The following is a 17,259-nucleotide window of genomic DNA, read 5'->3' as shown; positions in this document are numbered from 1 at the left end:
ATTTTTTCACTATTCTTTCAACCTAATTCTACAGTTGTTACTCTAGGAGATCTTCCATAGATTTCTACAGAATTTCCTCCGAGGAAATCCACAGAGGTTTATTTCAAAAATTTTGAAGAAAAAAATAGCTCAAGGGATTTTTCAACAAATTTTGCAAGAATTCCTCCGCCTGTTCATGTGGATTCCTTCAAGTATTCATCCACATTTCCTCCTAGAAATCCAAAACTCCTTGAGGAGTTCTTCGAACAAATCGATTTTTTCTAGGAATTTCTCCAGCATTTCATCCAAGTACTTTTGCAGCTTTTCCAAAAATTTCTTAAACATTTTAAATAAAATCTCATGCAATCTTCAGAAGTTTTTTTTAAGTTTTTACACCAGATAATATTACAGATTTTTTGTCCAATAGTCCCTCCAGTCATTCCTGACCAAACTTCGTCTGCCCAATCGTTTAAGAAAAAATCCTTTTGAAAATCCTGTGGAATAACCCGAGATTTGATGGATTTTATCCATGGAAGATTTAAGGATTTTACTTATGAAATCTACTAAAACTTTGTTATAACTTCAGTAGTTCTTTCAAAGATTCTTGTTCAATAAGGATGACTTTAAAACATACACAGGTTTTATCAGAGGTTACTTTAGGATTTTCTTTAGAAATTCTCTACGGATTTATATTTCTGAACGATTTTTTTAGCATTTCCCTGGAGACATTCCTTGAAGAATTCCTTTGAAATAAACTTTTAAAACTTACTTACTTTTAGAAAATCTTACTGTAGACGAAATCTCTAGAGCAATTTCAGACGGCATCTTGTTGAGTTCAAATCATAGGAATTCCCTTGAAATTCCTGAAGGCGTTTCCAGAGAAGTTAAATATTGATCGTTCTGATTTAACGGCTACGCAGTCCAGTGATGCATTTTGAACTGAACGCGAGCCAAAAGTGAACTGAACGCGTTCTAATTTTGCACGAGAACCTAGTAAGCATTGAACTCTCGTGCAAGATTCTGCACCTGCTCACTTCAAAATGCACAATGAAGCTGAAAACTCGAAAAACACTACCGTGCGGGATCGAAATCCGTACACCTAAGAAATGAATCTAAATCCGTCCACTCCATATAAAACGCCTACTATTTGTATGAAGTGTACGGATTTTGAGCCTGTACGGATTTCGGTCCCTCACTGTACATCATAACATATTGAATTCCAATCGTTACAAATATATGGCACCTTAAATGTTTCCTAACATCTTTGCAAAACTTTGCAACATTGAAATAAGTCGTGTGTCTGCCATGACGACAGTTTTCATTCCGCGTTCAATTTTCAGCTCGCATGGGTTCAAATTTTTGAACTGCTCAATGTTCAAGCCTACTTGATCCCTCGTTCTAAAGTTAGAACTGGAACGCAAACTGAACGCGTGCAAATGCAACACTGACGCAGTCTGTAAGGGACTAAGGCGAGGTTTATTACTTGCCCAAAGTTTCGACACCGGGTTGGTGTCTTCTTCAGGGGGAAACGTTGGGCAAGTATCAAACCTCGTTTTACTCCCTCGAAGACTGCGTAGCCGCTAAATCAGAACGATTAAGAGTTACAGTCGAACTTCCGCCAGGTTAAATATTGATTGAATTTTAGAAGATGTTTGCCCAGGAATCTTCGAATGTCTCAGGGGAAACGATAAATCACTGGATAAAATCTTGCAGAGTAAGGAATCTTAAAAAAAAAATCTTAAAGAATTTAATTTCAGGGGAAATTCTTTTTCTGTGATACTCCTTGGGAAAATCCAAGTTGAATTCTTGAGGTATCCCAAAACGAAATTCTTGGAGAAATTCCTTGTGAAATAATTACGGAGTAATGTCTGAACATACTTGAAATAATTTCTGATAAAATTCTTAGAGAAGATCATAAAATAACACATACAAAACACGAGCAGTAATACATGTAGTAATGTAACGAGGAATTCTTAAAAAAATAGTCTTAGATCTCAGATAAATATGTGTTCTGATGGTATGAAGAATCAAACTCTTATCTCCTGGCTCCTAATAGGTTTCGTTTTGTTTTCTTGATTCCTGTTCGGTCTTTTTCCGGCCTCTATTTGATTCTTATTAGGTCTCTTTTTTTCAGACAAAATGTCTATAATTTCCTATTTTTAAGGTCCTCAATAGCTACCAGACCAGTAAAGATGAAAAACTTTCTTCGTCTTAAAGTAATGACTGGCACTATTTGCGTTCGAGTCCCTAAATATAGTAGTTTTCAATTTCCAGCCTAAGATTCCATAGTGTGAAGCTCTGAATCGATGTTGGCAAGCGGGAGCCCCACGAAAAACCTTTCATTCCATTCTGACGTTACTATAGGAGTGATGCGTCAAAGTTGTGCCATGCCTACTAGATCGTTTGATGTTCGATCCGCTGCTACATTCTCGGATATCTTTCAACAGGCTTTTGATTGTCAGCCATCATAACAGGGTAGGAAGACAAGATGATAATATTTATTCAGTACCACACATCCTCCCTCTTCTCAGGAAAAAAAAAAGTTTTAAATGATGAGTTTTCACATCGTTTTCGTCATCACGAAAGCTTTTAGGAATTCAGGATATATCTTTCACATCGCTAAGAACTTCCCCGATGTATACTGTCTCATATCTCAACTGTTCACTTGTACATGCGACTTGGAAACATTTTTCCGCTGAAGGATACGGTGTTGAACTTATTGATCGGTTGAATGTCGTTCCATTCATTAGAAACGGCAAGCTAATTCTATGCAATGACATCTCTAAGACGAACTAAATTTGGACAAAACATTGCTATTAATAAACTGACATATGTATGTTGAACAGAGTAGCATCAGCGTTTGACTCTCATCTTGTTGTACATTTAAACCACCGTACTTTCACGGAAATACTCACAACAAGTATACGACCACCAGTCGAGTTAACAACATTAATAGCAGTTACTAAGAACAATTATGCGACCACAGGTCGCGATAGCAAGTGTACACCACCATTGCTTAGAGCAAATATACGACCACTAGTCGAGCTTACAACATCAATAATACTTGCTAAGAACAAGCACATGACCACCAGTCGAGTTAACAACATTAATAGCAGTTACTAAGAACAATTATGCGACCACCAGTCGCGGTAGCAAGTGTACAGCACCATTGCTTAGAACAAATATACGACCACCAGTCAAGTTAACAACATCAATAGCAGTTATAAAGAACAAATACGCGACCACCAGTCGCGGTAGCAAGTGTACACCACAATGGAACAAGTATGCGACCACCAGTCGAGTTAACAACATCAATAATATTGATTGATAGGAACAAGTTTGCGACCAACAGTCGCGTTAAGGACATATTTTGCAACCATTTGTGGCGTTAGACATTACTTTTATATTGCAACCACCAGTCGCTTTTAGGGACATTTTTTTATTGCAAATTCCAATCGCGGCAAGAATATTTATTTTTATTGCAACCACCTGTCACGTTAAGGACATTTTTTTTTTTGCATTGACAACACCAGTTGTGTTAAGGACATTTTTTCCATTGCAACTACCAGTCGCGTTAAGGACATTTTTTTGCATTCATACATGTTTTTTTTATCATGGCATTTATTTAGAAATAATTAAGAAATGAGCAGATTTGAATAGTTTGGATCTCACCGATTATCGACACAAAATTCACAAAAAATTACCGATTCAGTATGCTTCACACTTAACTTGTAAACATTACTGGATACACAATGTACTGAAGCAAATAGGAAAGAAAACAATCATGTGCACTATTGGGCAAATTTGACCAAAACATCAATAATACTGAATCGATTCAAATTCGATACGTCGAATCGTTTCGTTTATTCAATCGAATCCTTTGTATCCATTTTTTTTAAATCGATTCGATGTTTCCAATCGTAAGCAAATTTACAAGAACAACGGCTCAAATAAAGACCAAATCCCTTGAATTAGGATTTCATGTAGTGCCAACATCGATCGATTAATTGGAACGAAAAATCTACTTTTGGTACATCAATTCAAAATCGCCCATGGCTAGGAAAATTTGCACACACTAACATTCATTTTTCACTCTATCTTACTTGATTAAAACTATTTTATTTTCATTTGAAAGCAGGAGAGATAAAATATAGAAATGTGCGTATTATCACAGAAGAAACGATAAAATGATCACATACAAACAAAGCGAAATTTTATTATTGTTTATATAGAAATTTGCAGAGTTGATGAATGTTACGGGCGTTTTTTTTTTTTTTGTACGATTGATATAACTAAATGATAAGTTATACAAATTGATTAACATTCAAGAAAACCACTAATACCACTTCACTTCTCTTTTGCATTATTATATTGCTGTTTTCATTTGAGATGCAAATCTTGTCTAAACGTCCTCCAAATGCGGCAACACAAAACAATCAAAGGACACCTAGCAACGATTACATAAATCACCGCCGCCCTAGCAAGGAAAATCCATCTTTGACATCGCATTACTTGTGGAAAATCTTACCGCATTTGGTGTTCCCGCATTTGATATTTGCATTTCAAACGCACACAGCAATACAAATTATACTTATTATACATATTATTATACATTTTGCACGGATATGTTCAACTGACTTCTGAAAAAAAAATAGTTCAGTTCCTAACGTTATTCTTCTTCCGTTCAACTTATGCAGAAAATAAGTCCTTGATAAAAGCAGAATGCACGCTTCATAACTTAGATGAATCAGCTCGAAATAAAATAATCTTTGAATCGGACAAAACAGATGAAACACTTTCTCCATTTTTTTTTACATTCAAATATTTTCATCGAAGTAATCTTTTTGAATTCAAAAGCAAAATAAAATATTCACTTCAAAGCCTGCATCGCGCAACTCAAATAATTGAAACAGGCTTCCGAATTCTCACTCACTCTCACGATAATGGATTTATCCCTCACAGCAATTTTCAGCGATTAGCTGCCTTGCGATTTTTATCCGTCCACAAAACAAAGCGAAAATAGATAATTTCAAAATTCCGCAGCTGTGAGAAGTTTGTTTTCTCTTTCTCCGATCCATGGAGAACTTTTCCTGTATGCATCGCCACAAGCAGCAGTTGCTTTTATGCACCAAATTAACCACTCCATTCGTCAAGTTGGTGTGGTAGCATGGTTAGCGTGCACGCATCGCGGTTGTTTTTAGCAATGTTCTAGGTTCGAATCCCGTCGCCGGCACTAGTTTTTGTTTATCCACATAGTAATAATTCTCGGGAGCAGTTGGTGCCCGAGGAGGAAAGAATAACTCGCCAATAACTTATGCATACCATATTTTGGTATCATACCACAATTAGGTATTGCTCAGTTATCAATACCTCATTTTGGTATTATAATGGTATTTGAAAAAACTGTTAAAAACAATTAAAAATACTTCATTTTGGTATTCGACAGCTATTGAGGACTGCTGGAGGTATTGAACTATTTAGGTTTCGAAATACCTGATCTAATTATCAGCTTGATATTTGTAGAATATGCAGAAGGTATTATTTGAGGTATTTTACCTCTTATGCAGGGCTCATTCATACCTCATTCAGGTTGTAAGTATTGGACATTATCTGGTATGGAATACCTTAATTTGGTATTCAGTATGCTCGGGTGAGCAAAAATATGATGGAGTGAAAAATATATTATCCCCGGAGTGGAGTGATTTTCGGTTATCCTCCATCGTAGCTCCAGGGAAAATTAGTGTGAGCGATAAAAGATGTTCACGTGAGGAAGCGAAAAAAGCATTCTCCTTACGTGCGAAAAATCGTAGATTTCGCATCATTGATACGAAAAATCAGAACCCTGAGTTGAGGTGATGCTGGTGTTCAATAAGTACAACAACAAGCACAGAGAGAAACATTGCTGCTTCAACGAGTAGTGAAGCGGCTAATACATATTCATGTCATATTTCCTCTTCAATCAGTTTTCTCTTGTTCATAGATATACGCCTTTTTTATCCGATTCAAACTTCACTCCACAATCACTCTGAACACATATTTTCACACGCGGTTTAAGAAGCACTCGACACAAACACATTTTCTAGTGGACACTCCCGCTTGTTAACGAATCCAGGCTCTCCAGGAACACGAAATATTATTTAAAATTCTGGCAGGTTCGCCAAATGTGAAGCTCTGAATCGATCGCGGGAGCCCCACGAAAAACCTTTCATTCCATTCTGGCGTTACTATAGGAGTGATGCGTCAAAGTTGTGCCATGCCTACTAGATCGTTTGATGTTCGCTCCGCTGCTACATTCTCGGATATCTTTCAACAGGCTTTTGATTGTCAGCCATCATAACAGGGTTGGAAGACAAGATCTATGATAATGTTCATTCAGTACCACACACATAGGATTAACATTTTGTATTGCTTCAATATGCACACAATATTTGTTAACGTTTCTCCTACCCATGGTTTAGAACGTGGACGCTTCTCTGCGTATGACACACATGTTTAGATTTTGAAATCAACATAAATAATTCGTTTCTGGAAGATAAATTAGAATATTTCAAACCTGGGAGGGAGGCACAGATACTACACACATAATTTGATACAATTTTTTTCAAAACTGCAAGATAACTCCAGTTTGCCAACGACAATCAAGGCAGGCTTGGTAAAAATCGCTAGTTTTCATTTGTTGTGTACCTTCGATCTTTCTGGACAAACATTGAAAAAGGGCCACAGTTTACTATGCGTTTAATTTTCAATTTTATTGAAAACAGTAAAAAGAGCCTCATTCCAATACGTTTTATTCAATTAGAATGAACGGTGCTCTCGTGACGTTACTTTTGAATGTGCATGAATTGATTCTAATTCGATTTTTGCTACTTTTGATGAAATGCAAAAATATGCTTTGGCTAATTAGGCGCTTTTATCATGTTTGTCTATTGTTTAAGATCCGGGCTCACAGCGACAGTTCGTGACAGTAAAATCTCGGCTCACTGTGACGTAGAGAAATTTTGTATTGGTTTCTTCCTCCCAGTTTCAAACCACAACGAATGAATAACGCCGATCATGGACCAATAATGGACCAATGCACGAGTTCACTAATATGACGTTTGAGCGGTGCCGAATTCACTCGTTGCCATGGTCAAGTAAATAACACGGTACCGCTCAAACGTCAAATAGTAAACTCGTGCATAGGTTTATATAGATGCGATATTTTTCTTCGCTTGCTTTGATCGTGCTTCAGAGAGCGAATTCTGCAATACCTGATCACGGATTAGCAACTACGAATTGTCGGTCATCTATGTTCATGCTCATTTCAATGATCTACATAAATTCAATTTTGAAGTGTTTTTTAATATAATTTTGAAGAGTATGGCTACTGCCAAGATTCAAAATTGATTGAAAAATAACAAAGCTATATGAATTTCACCGAGCGTCATATTTTATAACTTGACAATTCATCTTCTAGTTGCTTGTGTTGCCTCTAAACATTAATATTTTTGGCTCATTATATATGGTTTATCTATTTATGTGATTCGGATTCAGAATAAATCACGAATATTTGTGTTCCAACAACTTTCGTAGGTTGTGCTACTTTTCCGCGAATACTACTTCCCCGAAAAGTTTTTGGCACTCATATTTGTTATAGCTTCATACATTTCAAGGTGATTATTCGACCGGTCATCTGATATCCACCCGTCTTGATTAGATTGATGGATCGCGCGATTTTCTCCACCCTCAGCATTTTTGGCAATGTGTTTAGTTGAGAGTGGCAAAGTATTTCCTTATTTTGATTGATTATCGCTTTTTGTAGTTACTGTCGTGTCACTGAAGAATGTTCTTGCTTATTTTACAACTACATCACTATTCGAGGAAACGGGTCATTTAGGAAAATGGCATTCGGGGAGAAGGGATACTGGCGTTCGGGAAAATGGCATTCTGAGAAACGACATTCAGGGGAAAGTAGAACAATCTTTTCGAAAAAATAAGCTGATAAACTTTTGACAAATTGTTACAGTGTTTGACAGGAGATTTTCCATTGATTCATGATTAGTTTATCCTTTATCCTTTGTGCCAAACGCTTATTGATTTTTTCAAAATACTCATTAAGTTTCATAGTGACATATTCGTTTTTTTTTGCACCAAAATTATATGGGTATCAATGACATTATTTATGTAACAGAAATCAGTCGTAAATTACTTCAAAATTCTAGCAAAATCATGCTTAAGTTAACCAAGATTTCTCAATACATTCTCTTTTGCAAGACGATCATTTATTTACCTCGTATCAAACACATATATACTTTTTTTCGTCTCAACTGGGTCAGAGCCTGCTTCTCAGTGTAGTGTTCTTATGAGAAATTCCACAGTGATAAACTAGCGCTTTCTTTATCAGTTGACCATTTTTGCATTTGCATATCGTGTGGCAAGAACGAAGATACTCTATGCCCAGGGAAGTCGAGAAAATTTCTTTTACTTTTTCTATGATCCTCGGCCGCTGGTTTTCAACACGACCACAACTCTCAGCTTGGTATTGCTGAATAGCATAGATACTCTATCCTCTATGAACACGAGATTATTTCTAATCCAAAAACACTCGACCGAACCGAGATTAGAACCAGATATTTTCAGCATGGTTTTGTTTAGCTTTAAGCTATACTTTTATGGCTAAAGCCCTGCTTAAGCCTATTTACAGCAGCTTATAAACTGTATTATTCCAAAGCTGGTTCCATAGCATTCGTTTCCATCACAATGCAGATGTCAAATGTATATGTATTTTTACATTATGTTCCAATTTACAAAAAACTTACCTCTCCACTGTGAAGGCTGTTATCGTTAGCACAGTAGCATTGGCAGATGTTTCAGCTGCAAAGCCTTGCAGTACGCAAATGTTGTTATCAAAAGGGTACGGGTACCTGAACCAGAGCAGGTACAATTCCTGAGGTACACCTGAAAAATTAAGGAACATATTCAGATGAATTAGCGATTAATATTTTTTACCGTGTTTAAGCATGATTGTTTATTAGTGGTCAAATTGAACTAAATAAATGGAATAGTACTATGTCATTTTTCATCTCTTTAATTTTTAAGAGATTTGGTAAGGGTGTCTAGGGTACTGAAAGAATTATCGGGGTGCAAAGGTTCTCCATGAGATCTCAATGAGTTATAGGATGTTTCTGGTGCATCCGATTTCCAGCTGTGCCCAAACTGTTAACAGTGAATTTCGAAGATTCTAATGAGGTTTCACAAGATATTAGAGGTTCCCAAGCGCTTCACAGAGATCAAAGACGTCCCCAAAGGCTTACAATGGGCTCATAAACAGATATTGAAGGCAAAGACCACTCATGTTTATATAACCTTTCATATGTTAACAAAGTTTTTAAGAGTTTTTGAGCAGTTGCCAGGTTCTCATGGGCTTATTAATCAATTTCCAAGGATTTTGTATGGGCCTTTTGAGAGTTCATACCCCAGCAGCAAACATGTTACAATTGAACCTTAGCCTCTATGCTTTCAGCTCAAACGGATGTTCCGATCTCCAGATTTGTGCTCTTGCAAATTTGAGATTTGGCTGCGATTCATTATCACCTTAATTTAACTTGTAAATTAGGATCATCCAATCTTTGTTCGCAACGTATCTTAAAATCAGAAAAAAAAATTGTCGAAACAAACTCGTTAGCGTCAAACTACGAGTGGCTATCCTGACGGTTCGGCGGGTTCCCAACGCTTGTAAATTTCGAAAGTAGTTAATTAAAATTTCGTTGTCTGATGGACACCCAAATGCAAATTATGGTGAAAATTTTTACTCTTCATGTTATCACGAGCGAAATCGGCTATATCGTGTACGATGCAGCACGGTGTTCTTACTCTTCTGTAGCACCGTAAACACGGTGGGCACTATTCGCCAAACTAAACGCGGATGTAATCCACTTCAAAGTTGTTGCACGGCAAACGCAGTAAAGTTGTATTGATGAGAGCAGAACTTTCAATTTATTATGAATTGAATTGCGATCCGAATCTTCATTACCTACCATCAAACCGTAAATTAATGTGCGAGATTATGGCGCGAATCGTTCTGATGCTCTCGCCGCACTTATTTTTCATACTATGTCGAATAAGTGCAGGGAAGCCTTTAGATCGTTGAGATGTAATGCCGTTCTTCTACCACGTTTATATTATGCGCAATGTATTACTCCGTGGCAGAACATCATATCTTGAATTCGTCAAAATTTAATCTCATATCTCAATATGATGTAAGGAAAATCCTCAAAATTTTAATAAATCTCACAGTGAATCTTAAAATATATACACAAGATCCAAATTAGTTCATTTAAATGAGACAAAACACATTTATCCTCAAAATAGCGCAATTGAAGCGTGTGACCCAAGGACAATCTCTAAGACAAAAAGTAGACCAATAATGCAAAGAACTCGATGCTGTTATTTTCTTCATTATTCAGCTGAAATGCATAGCCTAATAATTGGCATCACTGTTTTTGAATTTGACAAATTGAATTGTTGACTAATCACTTAACTTACCAGATATTAAGTCAACTTGGTAATATCTTAGCGAGATATTGTTCAATATTTAACTATGCTATTTTTTTTTTAAATTATACCTGATCCTTTATCTCTTATCTCCAACAAACCAATAATCATAATGATCGTCTGTTATTCACTTTAGAACATCAATTTATGATCTTGTTCAGCTTTTTCCGCATGCTCGAGATTCTTGGCACAATGCCGCCACGCAAAGTTCGTGGTCGCTAAAAATGATGGAAAATTGCGCATATAACTGAAGGTGAAGCGGCGCGTAACTCAAAGGATCATTAGAATCATCATTGATGTAATAGTAGTAGTGTAGCCTTTCCATGTACATTTTCAAAACAAACAAACAAAAAATATAACATTTGTGTTAAGCATACTTTTATGTAAACACAAAGGAAATTCAGTAGATTCACGAGTATTGGAAATCAAAATGTACTCTTTAATCGTACCTACCAAAAGAAAACATTGTGATTTAATGAAAATCAAAGGAACTTCTCTATTTTATGTTGGATGTATCGCATATTTTTGTTATGCACCAGCACTGTTTGCTTCGTTTGTATGCTTGCAAGAGATGACGGTGTTGCCAGGTGGTAAGTGACGGATTTTTCTACCAATGGACCTATGCATGGGTTCATTATTTGACGTTTTAGCGGTGCCGTGTTTTTTATGTAACCATGGAAACCAGTGAATTCGGCACCGCTCAAACGTCAAATTAGTGAACTCGTGCATTGATCCATTGTAATAGGGAGCGGGATCTAATTCTTGGCACTTTTGATTCACTTGGGCAGTAGAGTTTTTTGAAAGCTCCAGAGCTCATATTTGGCCACAATATGCATCATACTGAAACGCTTTTTATTGCAACGTTTCAGAAAATTCGGCCAAGAAAAACCCCCATGCCAAAGTGAATCATGGAAGTGCCCAAGTGGTTCTGCACCCTATGTTTGTTTTCGGAACATTTGCTGCATATTATAAAATTTAACATTCTGCAAAAAGTTTATCATCACAAGATCACTGATTTAATGAAATTTAAATGATTTTTTATGATCAATTCACATTAAATGCTATGATTTTACGGATAGCAACCCTGACATCACTGCGCTCAACGATCGCGATGATTGTGCACACACGGTAGAGGCGTCGCGACGCATGCACTGTGGAGCTTGTCATTATTTTGTGTGGTCCAAATTACTAAATTCTTGGTATGATTTTATGCTTCGATTCTGTAATATCACATAATTGCAAAACAAATAAACGTATGAGTTCCAAGTTTCCATGCTCGTCCAACCTCTTTGAGCTGAAAATTACCAAAGCAGAAAAAATCTTGGAAATTTTGGACTATAAACACAGGCATGTCTCAGTGTGCCAATTTTAATATGCAATATTTTAATCCAAAACCCAAATGTTTGCTCCAGAATTACAATGAAAAAGGTAAGCACCTTCAATGTACAAGCGTAGTTGTGTGAGGCAATGAAATGCGGCGTAAGATCAGAGATTTTTTTTTGGGAATATAAATCTCATCTATGAAACTCGTGCATAATAAAAATGCTGCTGCTAAAATATGTTCCTTCCAACTTCTGTTTTTATTCTTCTTCGCACAACTAGCGCAACATATTTTTACACGGCACATTCACACTCTTCACAAAACATTCACTAACAAAAATATATTCACTTGAATCGTGGATTTATCAATTTTCCGTAACTACAGTTAAACTCACTGTTTAAGCTAAGTATGCTGTTCCCCTCAAGAAATGGTTAAGAAATTTTCTACAGTGAGCTCCATTTGAATTGACATTTCTTTTCAACTGCGTACTGCGATCAAAGAAAAATGCTTTTCTTGAGCATTTCTTGCAAGGAATTTCCCACGCATCGAAATAGGCGATTACTTTTCTGTTGAAGTGCATACTTTGCTTTAAGGCTGGTTTGCTACTGACAAGAAAAGGAATCGCCTATCTCGATGCGTGGAAAATTTCTTCCAAGAAATGGTCAAGAAAATCACATTTTTCTGATCGCAGAACGCAGTTGAGAAGAAATGTCACTTCAAAGGGGGCTCTCTGTAGGAAATTTCTTGACCAATTCAGTCAAGGAATTTCTTTACTTTTCTTGAGCGAAACAGCATACTTAGCTTTAATGTTTAAAACCACGAGGAAGTGCTTAAATATTTTCGCTTCCAATTTTACTCCTACGAAATGTAAACAATCACGACGGCAACCATTAGCTATCGTGTTGTTTTGTAGTATTGGTGGCATCTTTAGTAGCGACAGTTTGGTTTTACGATTGTATTTATGATATGTTTTCTCCCTCACAAACACTATCACTGTTTGAAAAAAGTGGTAGTTTAACAAATACTGATGCAGTATTTTATATGGCTTCCTTTTATAATGTCCTTAAATATTGGAATAACACCTGAAGCATTTTCTTCGAATAAAATATCCATGAGATCAGGCTGTCATTTTCATCGATGCTGCAAATACCAATACCATCATAACATAACATTCATGATTTTAAAATAAGCCATTTTGTGATGACGCACTAAAAGGCCTTTTTTGTTTTTTTTTTTGTTTTTTACAAGGGGGAAATCTGCAAACAGATCCCCTGAGAAGATAACTCAGGGAATGCGGGGATGACGCACCAACGACGACCCGCTAAAACCAGCCTATGCACTGTGCATGAGCAATTCATTTAGAATTGCTCAAGTGGTGAACAGTGCATCGACATGACCCTTGGACTCAGACCCTCATCTCCCCGGAACCACCTTACGGTATTTCTTCGGGAAGGGACCAGTGCATATAGCACAACACGTGTAGCAGAAGTAGCCTAGGCAAACTGCTTCTCCTAGCCGACTTAAACAATGTTACAAGGGACCAGCCTCGGCAGGGCTAATTCTCTGCAGCCAACTCTTGGTCGGCGCGCCATAGACGCTGCAATTCTAACATAATGTGAGTGACAGCCGTAGTTACTGCATTCCAGCACTCGGCATCCGCACACATTCTCTCTATAATATTGTCGGGGGACGTGTCCCCTCCGCATGTAGTGAGCATGCGACCTCTCACAACAATGAAACGGGGGCAATCGAACACGACATGCTCCGCTGTTTCCTCTACACCAGCACAATTGGGGCACGCAGGAGATTCTGAGTGCCCGAACCTATGCAGGTACTGTCTATAGCAACCATGTCCTGACAGAAACTGCGTCAGGTGGAAGTTCACTTCCCCATGGCTTCTACCATACCAATCTGACACATTTGGTATTAGTCGATGGGTCCATCTACCCTTAGTGGAGTTATCCCATTCCTGCTGCCAGCTTCTGAGCGTTTCCTCTTTACACGTGTCGCGGACTCCTCTGGTACCCCTTTGGTTGAAGCATTGAACATCTTCCTTGATGATGAGCCCGATGGGTGTCATCCCGGCTATGATGCACACGGCCTCTTTAGATACCGTCCGGTATGCACTTGCTACTCTTAAGCACATTATCCTGTACGTGCTTTCCAATCGCTTTAGGTTTCTGTTCGTTCTAAGCGCTTTTGACCAGACTGGTCCTCCATACCTTAGTATGGATAGCGCCACGCTTGCCAGCAGCTTGCGTTTGCTGGCAATTACAGCAGAGCTGTTAGACATCATCCTCGAAAGCGCCGCTATAGCCGTAGATGCCCTTTTACAGGCATATTCAACGTGGCTAGCGAAGCTCAGCTTGTCATCGATCATTACCCCAAGATGCCTAAGGGATCGCTTGGACTCTATGGTGCAATCACCTACCGAGATAAGCGCCCGTTGCTCGGACTTGCGGTTGTTGACCACCACCACCTCAGTCTTGTGACGGGCCGGTCCTAGTTTCCTAGACTTCATCCATTCCTCAACCAGGGAAATAGAGTGCGCTGCTGTCAACTCTACTTCCTCCATCGATTCACCATAGACCACTAGGGTGATATCGTCGGCGAAGCCAACAATCTTAACACCCGTCGGAAGGGGCAGCCTCAGTACGTCATCGTACATCGCATTCCATAACAGCGGGCCCAGGATTGAACCTTGAGGTACTCCCACGGTAATTCGAACGCTTTTCTGCCCCTCCTCTGTGTCATACAGTAGAATCCTACCATCAAAATAGCTTTCTAGAAGCTTACACAACTGCACCGGTACCTTGAGGCGGTGAAGCGCGTGTGCTATTGCTTCCCAGCTTGCGCTGTTGAACGCATTCTTCACATCCAGAGTGACAACCGCGCAGTAACGGATGCCGCTCCTTTTATGCTCGATTGCCACCTCAGCTGTTTGAACGACCGACTGGATGGCGTCCAGAGTAGATTTACCTTTTCTGAATCCAAACTGGTTGTTGGACAGGCCGTCCGCACTCTCCGTATACGGTACTAGTCTGTTGAGAATCAACCTCTCCAATAACTTGCCCGTCGTATCTAGTAGACAGATAGGTCTATACGCCGACGGGTCACCTGGTGGTTTCCCCGCCTTTGGTAGTAGCACCAATTTCTGTCGCTTCCATACATCCGGGAAGATTCCTTGATCAATGCAGCGTTGCATCGTGGTTCTGAACATGTCCGGATCCGTGTTCACTGCCGCTTTTAAGGCAACATTCGGGATACCATCGGGTCCCGGTGCCTTGTTTGACGCGAATGATTTCACGACTTCTGCCAGCTCTTCGTTCGTCACTCTCGCCACTTCTTCTCCTTCATCTGCCGCATACGGCGCTGGGGGCCATGGGCTTATGGGATGGTGCGGGAAGAGTACATCGATTATCGATCGCAGCAACTCGAGCGATTTCTCTTGGGGCGCTATGGCTCCTTTGGTCTTAGCCATTACCACTCTGTAGGCGTCACCCCATGGACTAGAATTGGCACTCTCGCATAGACTTTCAAAGCATGCCCGTTTTCGACTCTTGATTTCCTTTTTGAGAGCCAACTTTGCCTCTCTGAATGCTGCACCGCGTTCCTCTCTTTGTGCTTCTGTGCGTGCACGTTGCATTCTTCGTCTAGCCCGAAGGCAGATTGCTCGAAGATTTGCAATTGATTCGCACCACCAATACACTGGCGGCCTGTTCTCTCTAGGAGGGGCTTTTCTCGGCATGGAAGCATCACACGCTCGTGATATCATAGCAACTAGCTCTTCACCGTTTAGGTCCAGAGTGTTTCGTTCGCGCCTCAGGGCTTCAGTGAATACTTCGCCGTCGAAGCGCGCTGTTTTCCATCCTCGGGCTTGGGTCGAGTTACATCGCGCTGCCTTCTGCCCGCCTGGTATTATACTATAGCGAATCGATTGATGATCGCTATGAGTATAACCGTCATCAACGCGCCAGTTCATGGTACCTAAAAGGTTAGGACTACAAAACGTCACGTCGATGATCGATTATGCACCATTTCTGCGGAAGGTACTCACTGTACCCACATTTGCCAGCTCTACATTTAATGCGGCCAGGGATTCCAACAATAGCTGGCCTCTTTGATTGGTGCAGCGGCTACCCCACTCCACTGCCCATGCATTAAAGTCGCCAGCTATCACTACTGGCTGCCGATTAGCTAGTTCGGCCATCATCCTGTCAACCATGTGGGAAAATTCCTCAATCGACCATCTTGGGGGCGCGTAACAACTGCAATAGAACACGCCGTTGATTTTTGCTATCGCAAAACCGTCATTTGAGCTAGAGACTACTTCTTGGATTGGGTATCGTCCTGTCGTCCCTATAGCTGCTAGCTGTTGAGACCTATCCGCCACCCAGTTCCCGTTGTTGACTGGTATGCGGTATGGGTCCGATAATAACACCACGTCAGTCTTGGTTTCCGAGACTGACTGCCAAAGCAGCTGCTGGGCTGCATCACAGTGGTTTAAATTTAACTGTGTTACTTCCGTTTTGGCTGCTTTGATACTCCGCTTGTGCCCGGACATTTGGGTCCGCCCGTTAAGTGTCCGTTGTCTGCTCTGTCGACACATATTAGGCACTTAGCGATTTGCTTACAATCGCTTGCCCTATGGCCTTCAGCGCCGCATTTTCTGCACATCTTACTTCTGTCGGGACCATTGCAATTCCACGACTTATGGCCCTTCCCGAAACACTTGAAGCAAACTTCAGGAGGCTGTTGTATGCTCAGCCGGCAAACCGACCAGCCTACCTTGAGTATGCCCAAGTTCTTCGCTTTGTTGGCCTCTGCGACCGGCAGCCTGATCGCCGCCACCTGGGTGCCCTGCGGGCCCTTTCTAAGGTGGATGGCCTTACTGGCTACGTCGATGTCACACTGCTCTTTGAGGGCAGCCGAGACCTCCGCTGCATCGGTGACCTCATCCAGATTTTTACACTGGAGAGTCGCTTCAGCAGTAAGGGATCTTACATCAACCTCGTCACCAAGTACTTCTTGTGCCAGTTGCTTATAGACTGCACCCTTTTCCTTGGCGTCCTTCTTTAAGACTAGGATCATTTCACCAATCCTAGTTCGCCTTATGCTTCGCACGTCTGTGCCCAATGGCGATAGCTTCTCTGTGCTTCGCATCGCCTTCAGAACCTCGGCGTATTTTGCTTCCTCCGTTTTGATAACGAGGGCTTCGCCTAAATTCCTACGTTTCGCTGTTTTCGGTTTAGCGCTCTCCTTGGGCTCCGTTTTCGGTTTCCTCTGTTTTTTCTTATTTCCAACTCGTATCCACGGGTTGCTGTTGCCTTGCGCCCGTGGTTCCTGTGGATGCACTGCCTGGTTCCGGTTAACCCGTGGCTCCTTTTTCTTGGCTTTCTTGGCCTTAGGATTGGTGTTGGCCTCAC

At 40.0% G+C, this 17,259-nt stretch overlaps 1 protein-coding gene across 1 annotated transcript in view; it reads right to left on the bottom strand.

The window, feature by feature from the left end:
* LOC23687468 (pyrokinin-1 receptor) overlaps positions 1-17,259 on the bottom strand; it is a 112,055-nt gene that overhangs the window by 59,317 nt on the left and 35,479 nt on the right. The window contains exon 2 of the mRNA XM_021838768.1: positions 8,778-8,916. Coding sequence (XP_021694460.1) covers positions 8,778-8,916 — 139 coding nt within the window. The remainder of the gene's footprint in view (positions 1-8,777; positions 8,917-17,259) is intronic.

The sequence above is a fragment of the Aedes aegypti genome, chromosome 1, assembly GCF_002204515.2.
Source record: "Aedes aegypti strain LVP_AGWG chromosome 1, AaegL5.0 Primary Assembly, whole genome shotgun sequence".
In the NCBI taxonomy this organism is placed as follows: Eukaryota; Metazoa; Arthropoda; class Insecta; order Diptera; family Culicidae; genus Aedes; species Aedes aegypti.
The sequence above is the reverse complement of the archived record's forward strand: the minus strand, read 5'-3'. Positions and strand labels throughout refer to the sequence as shown.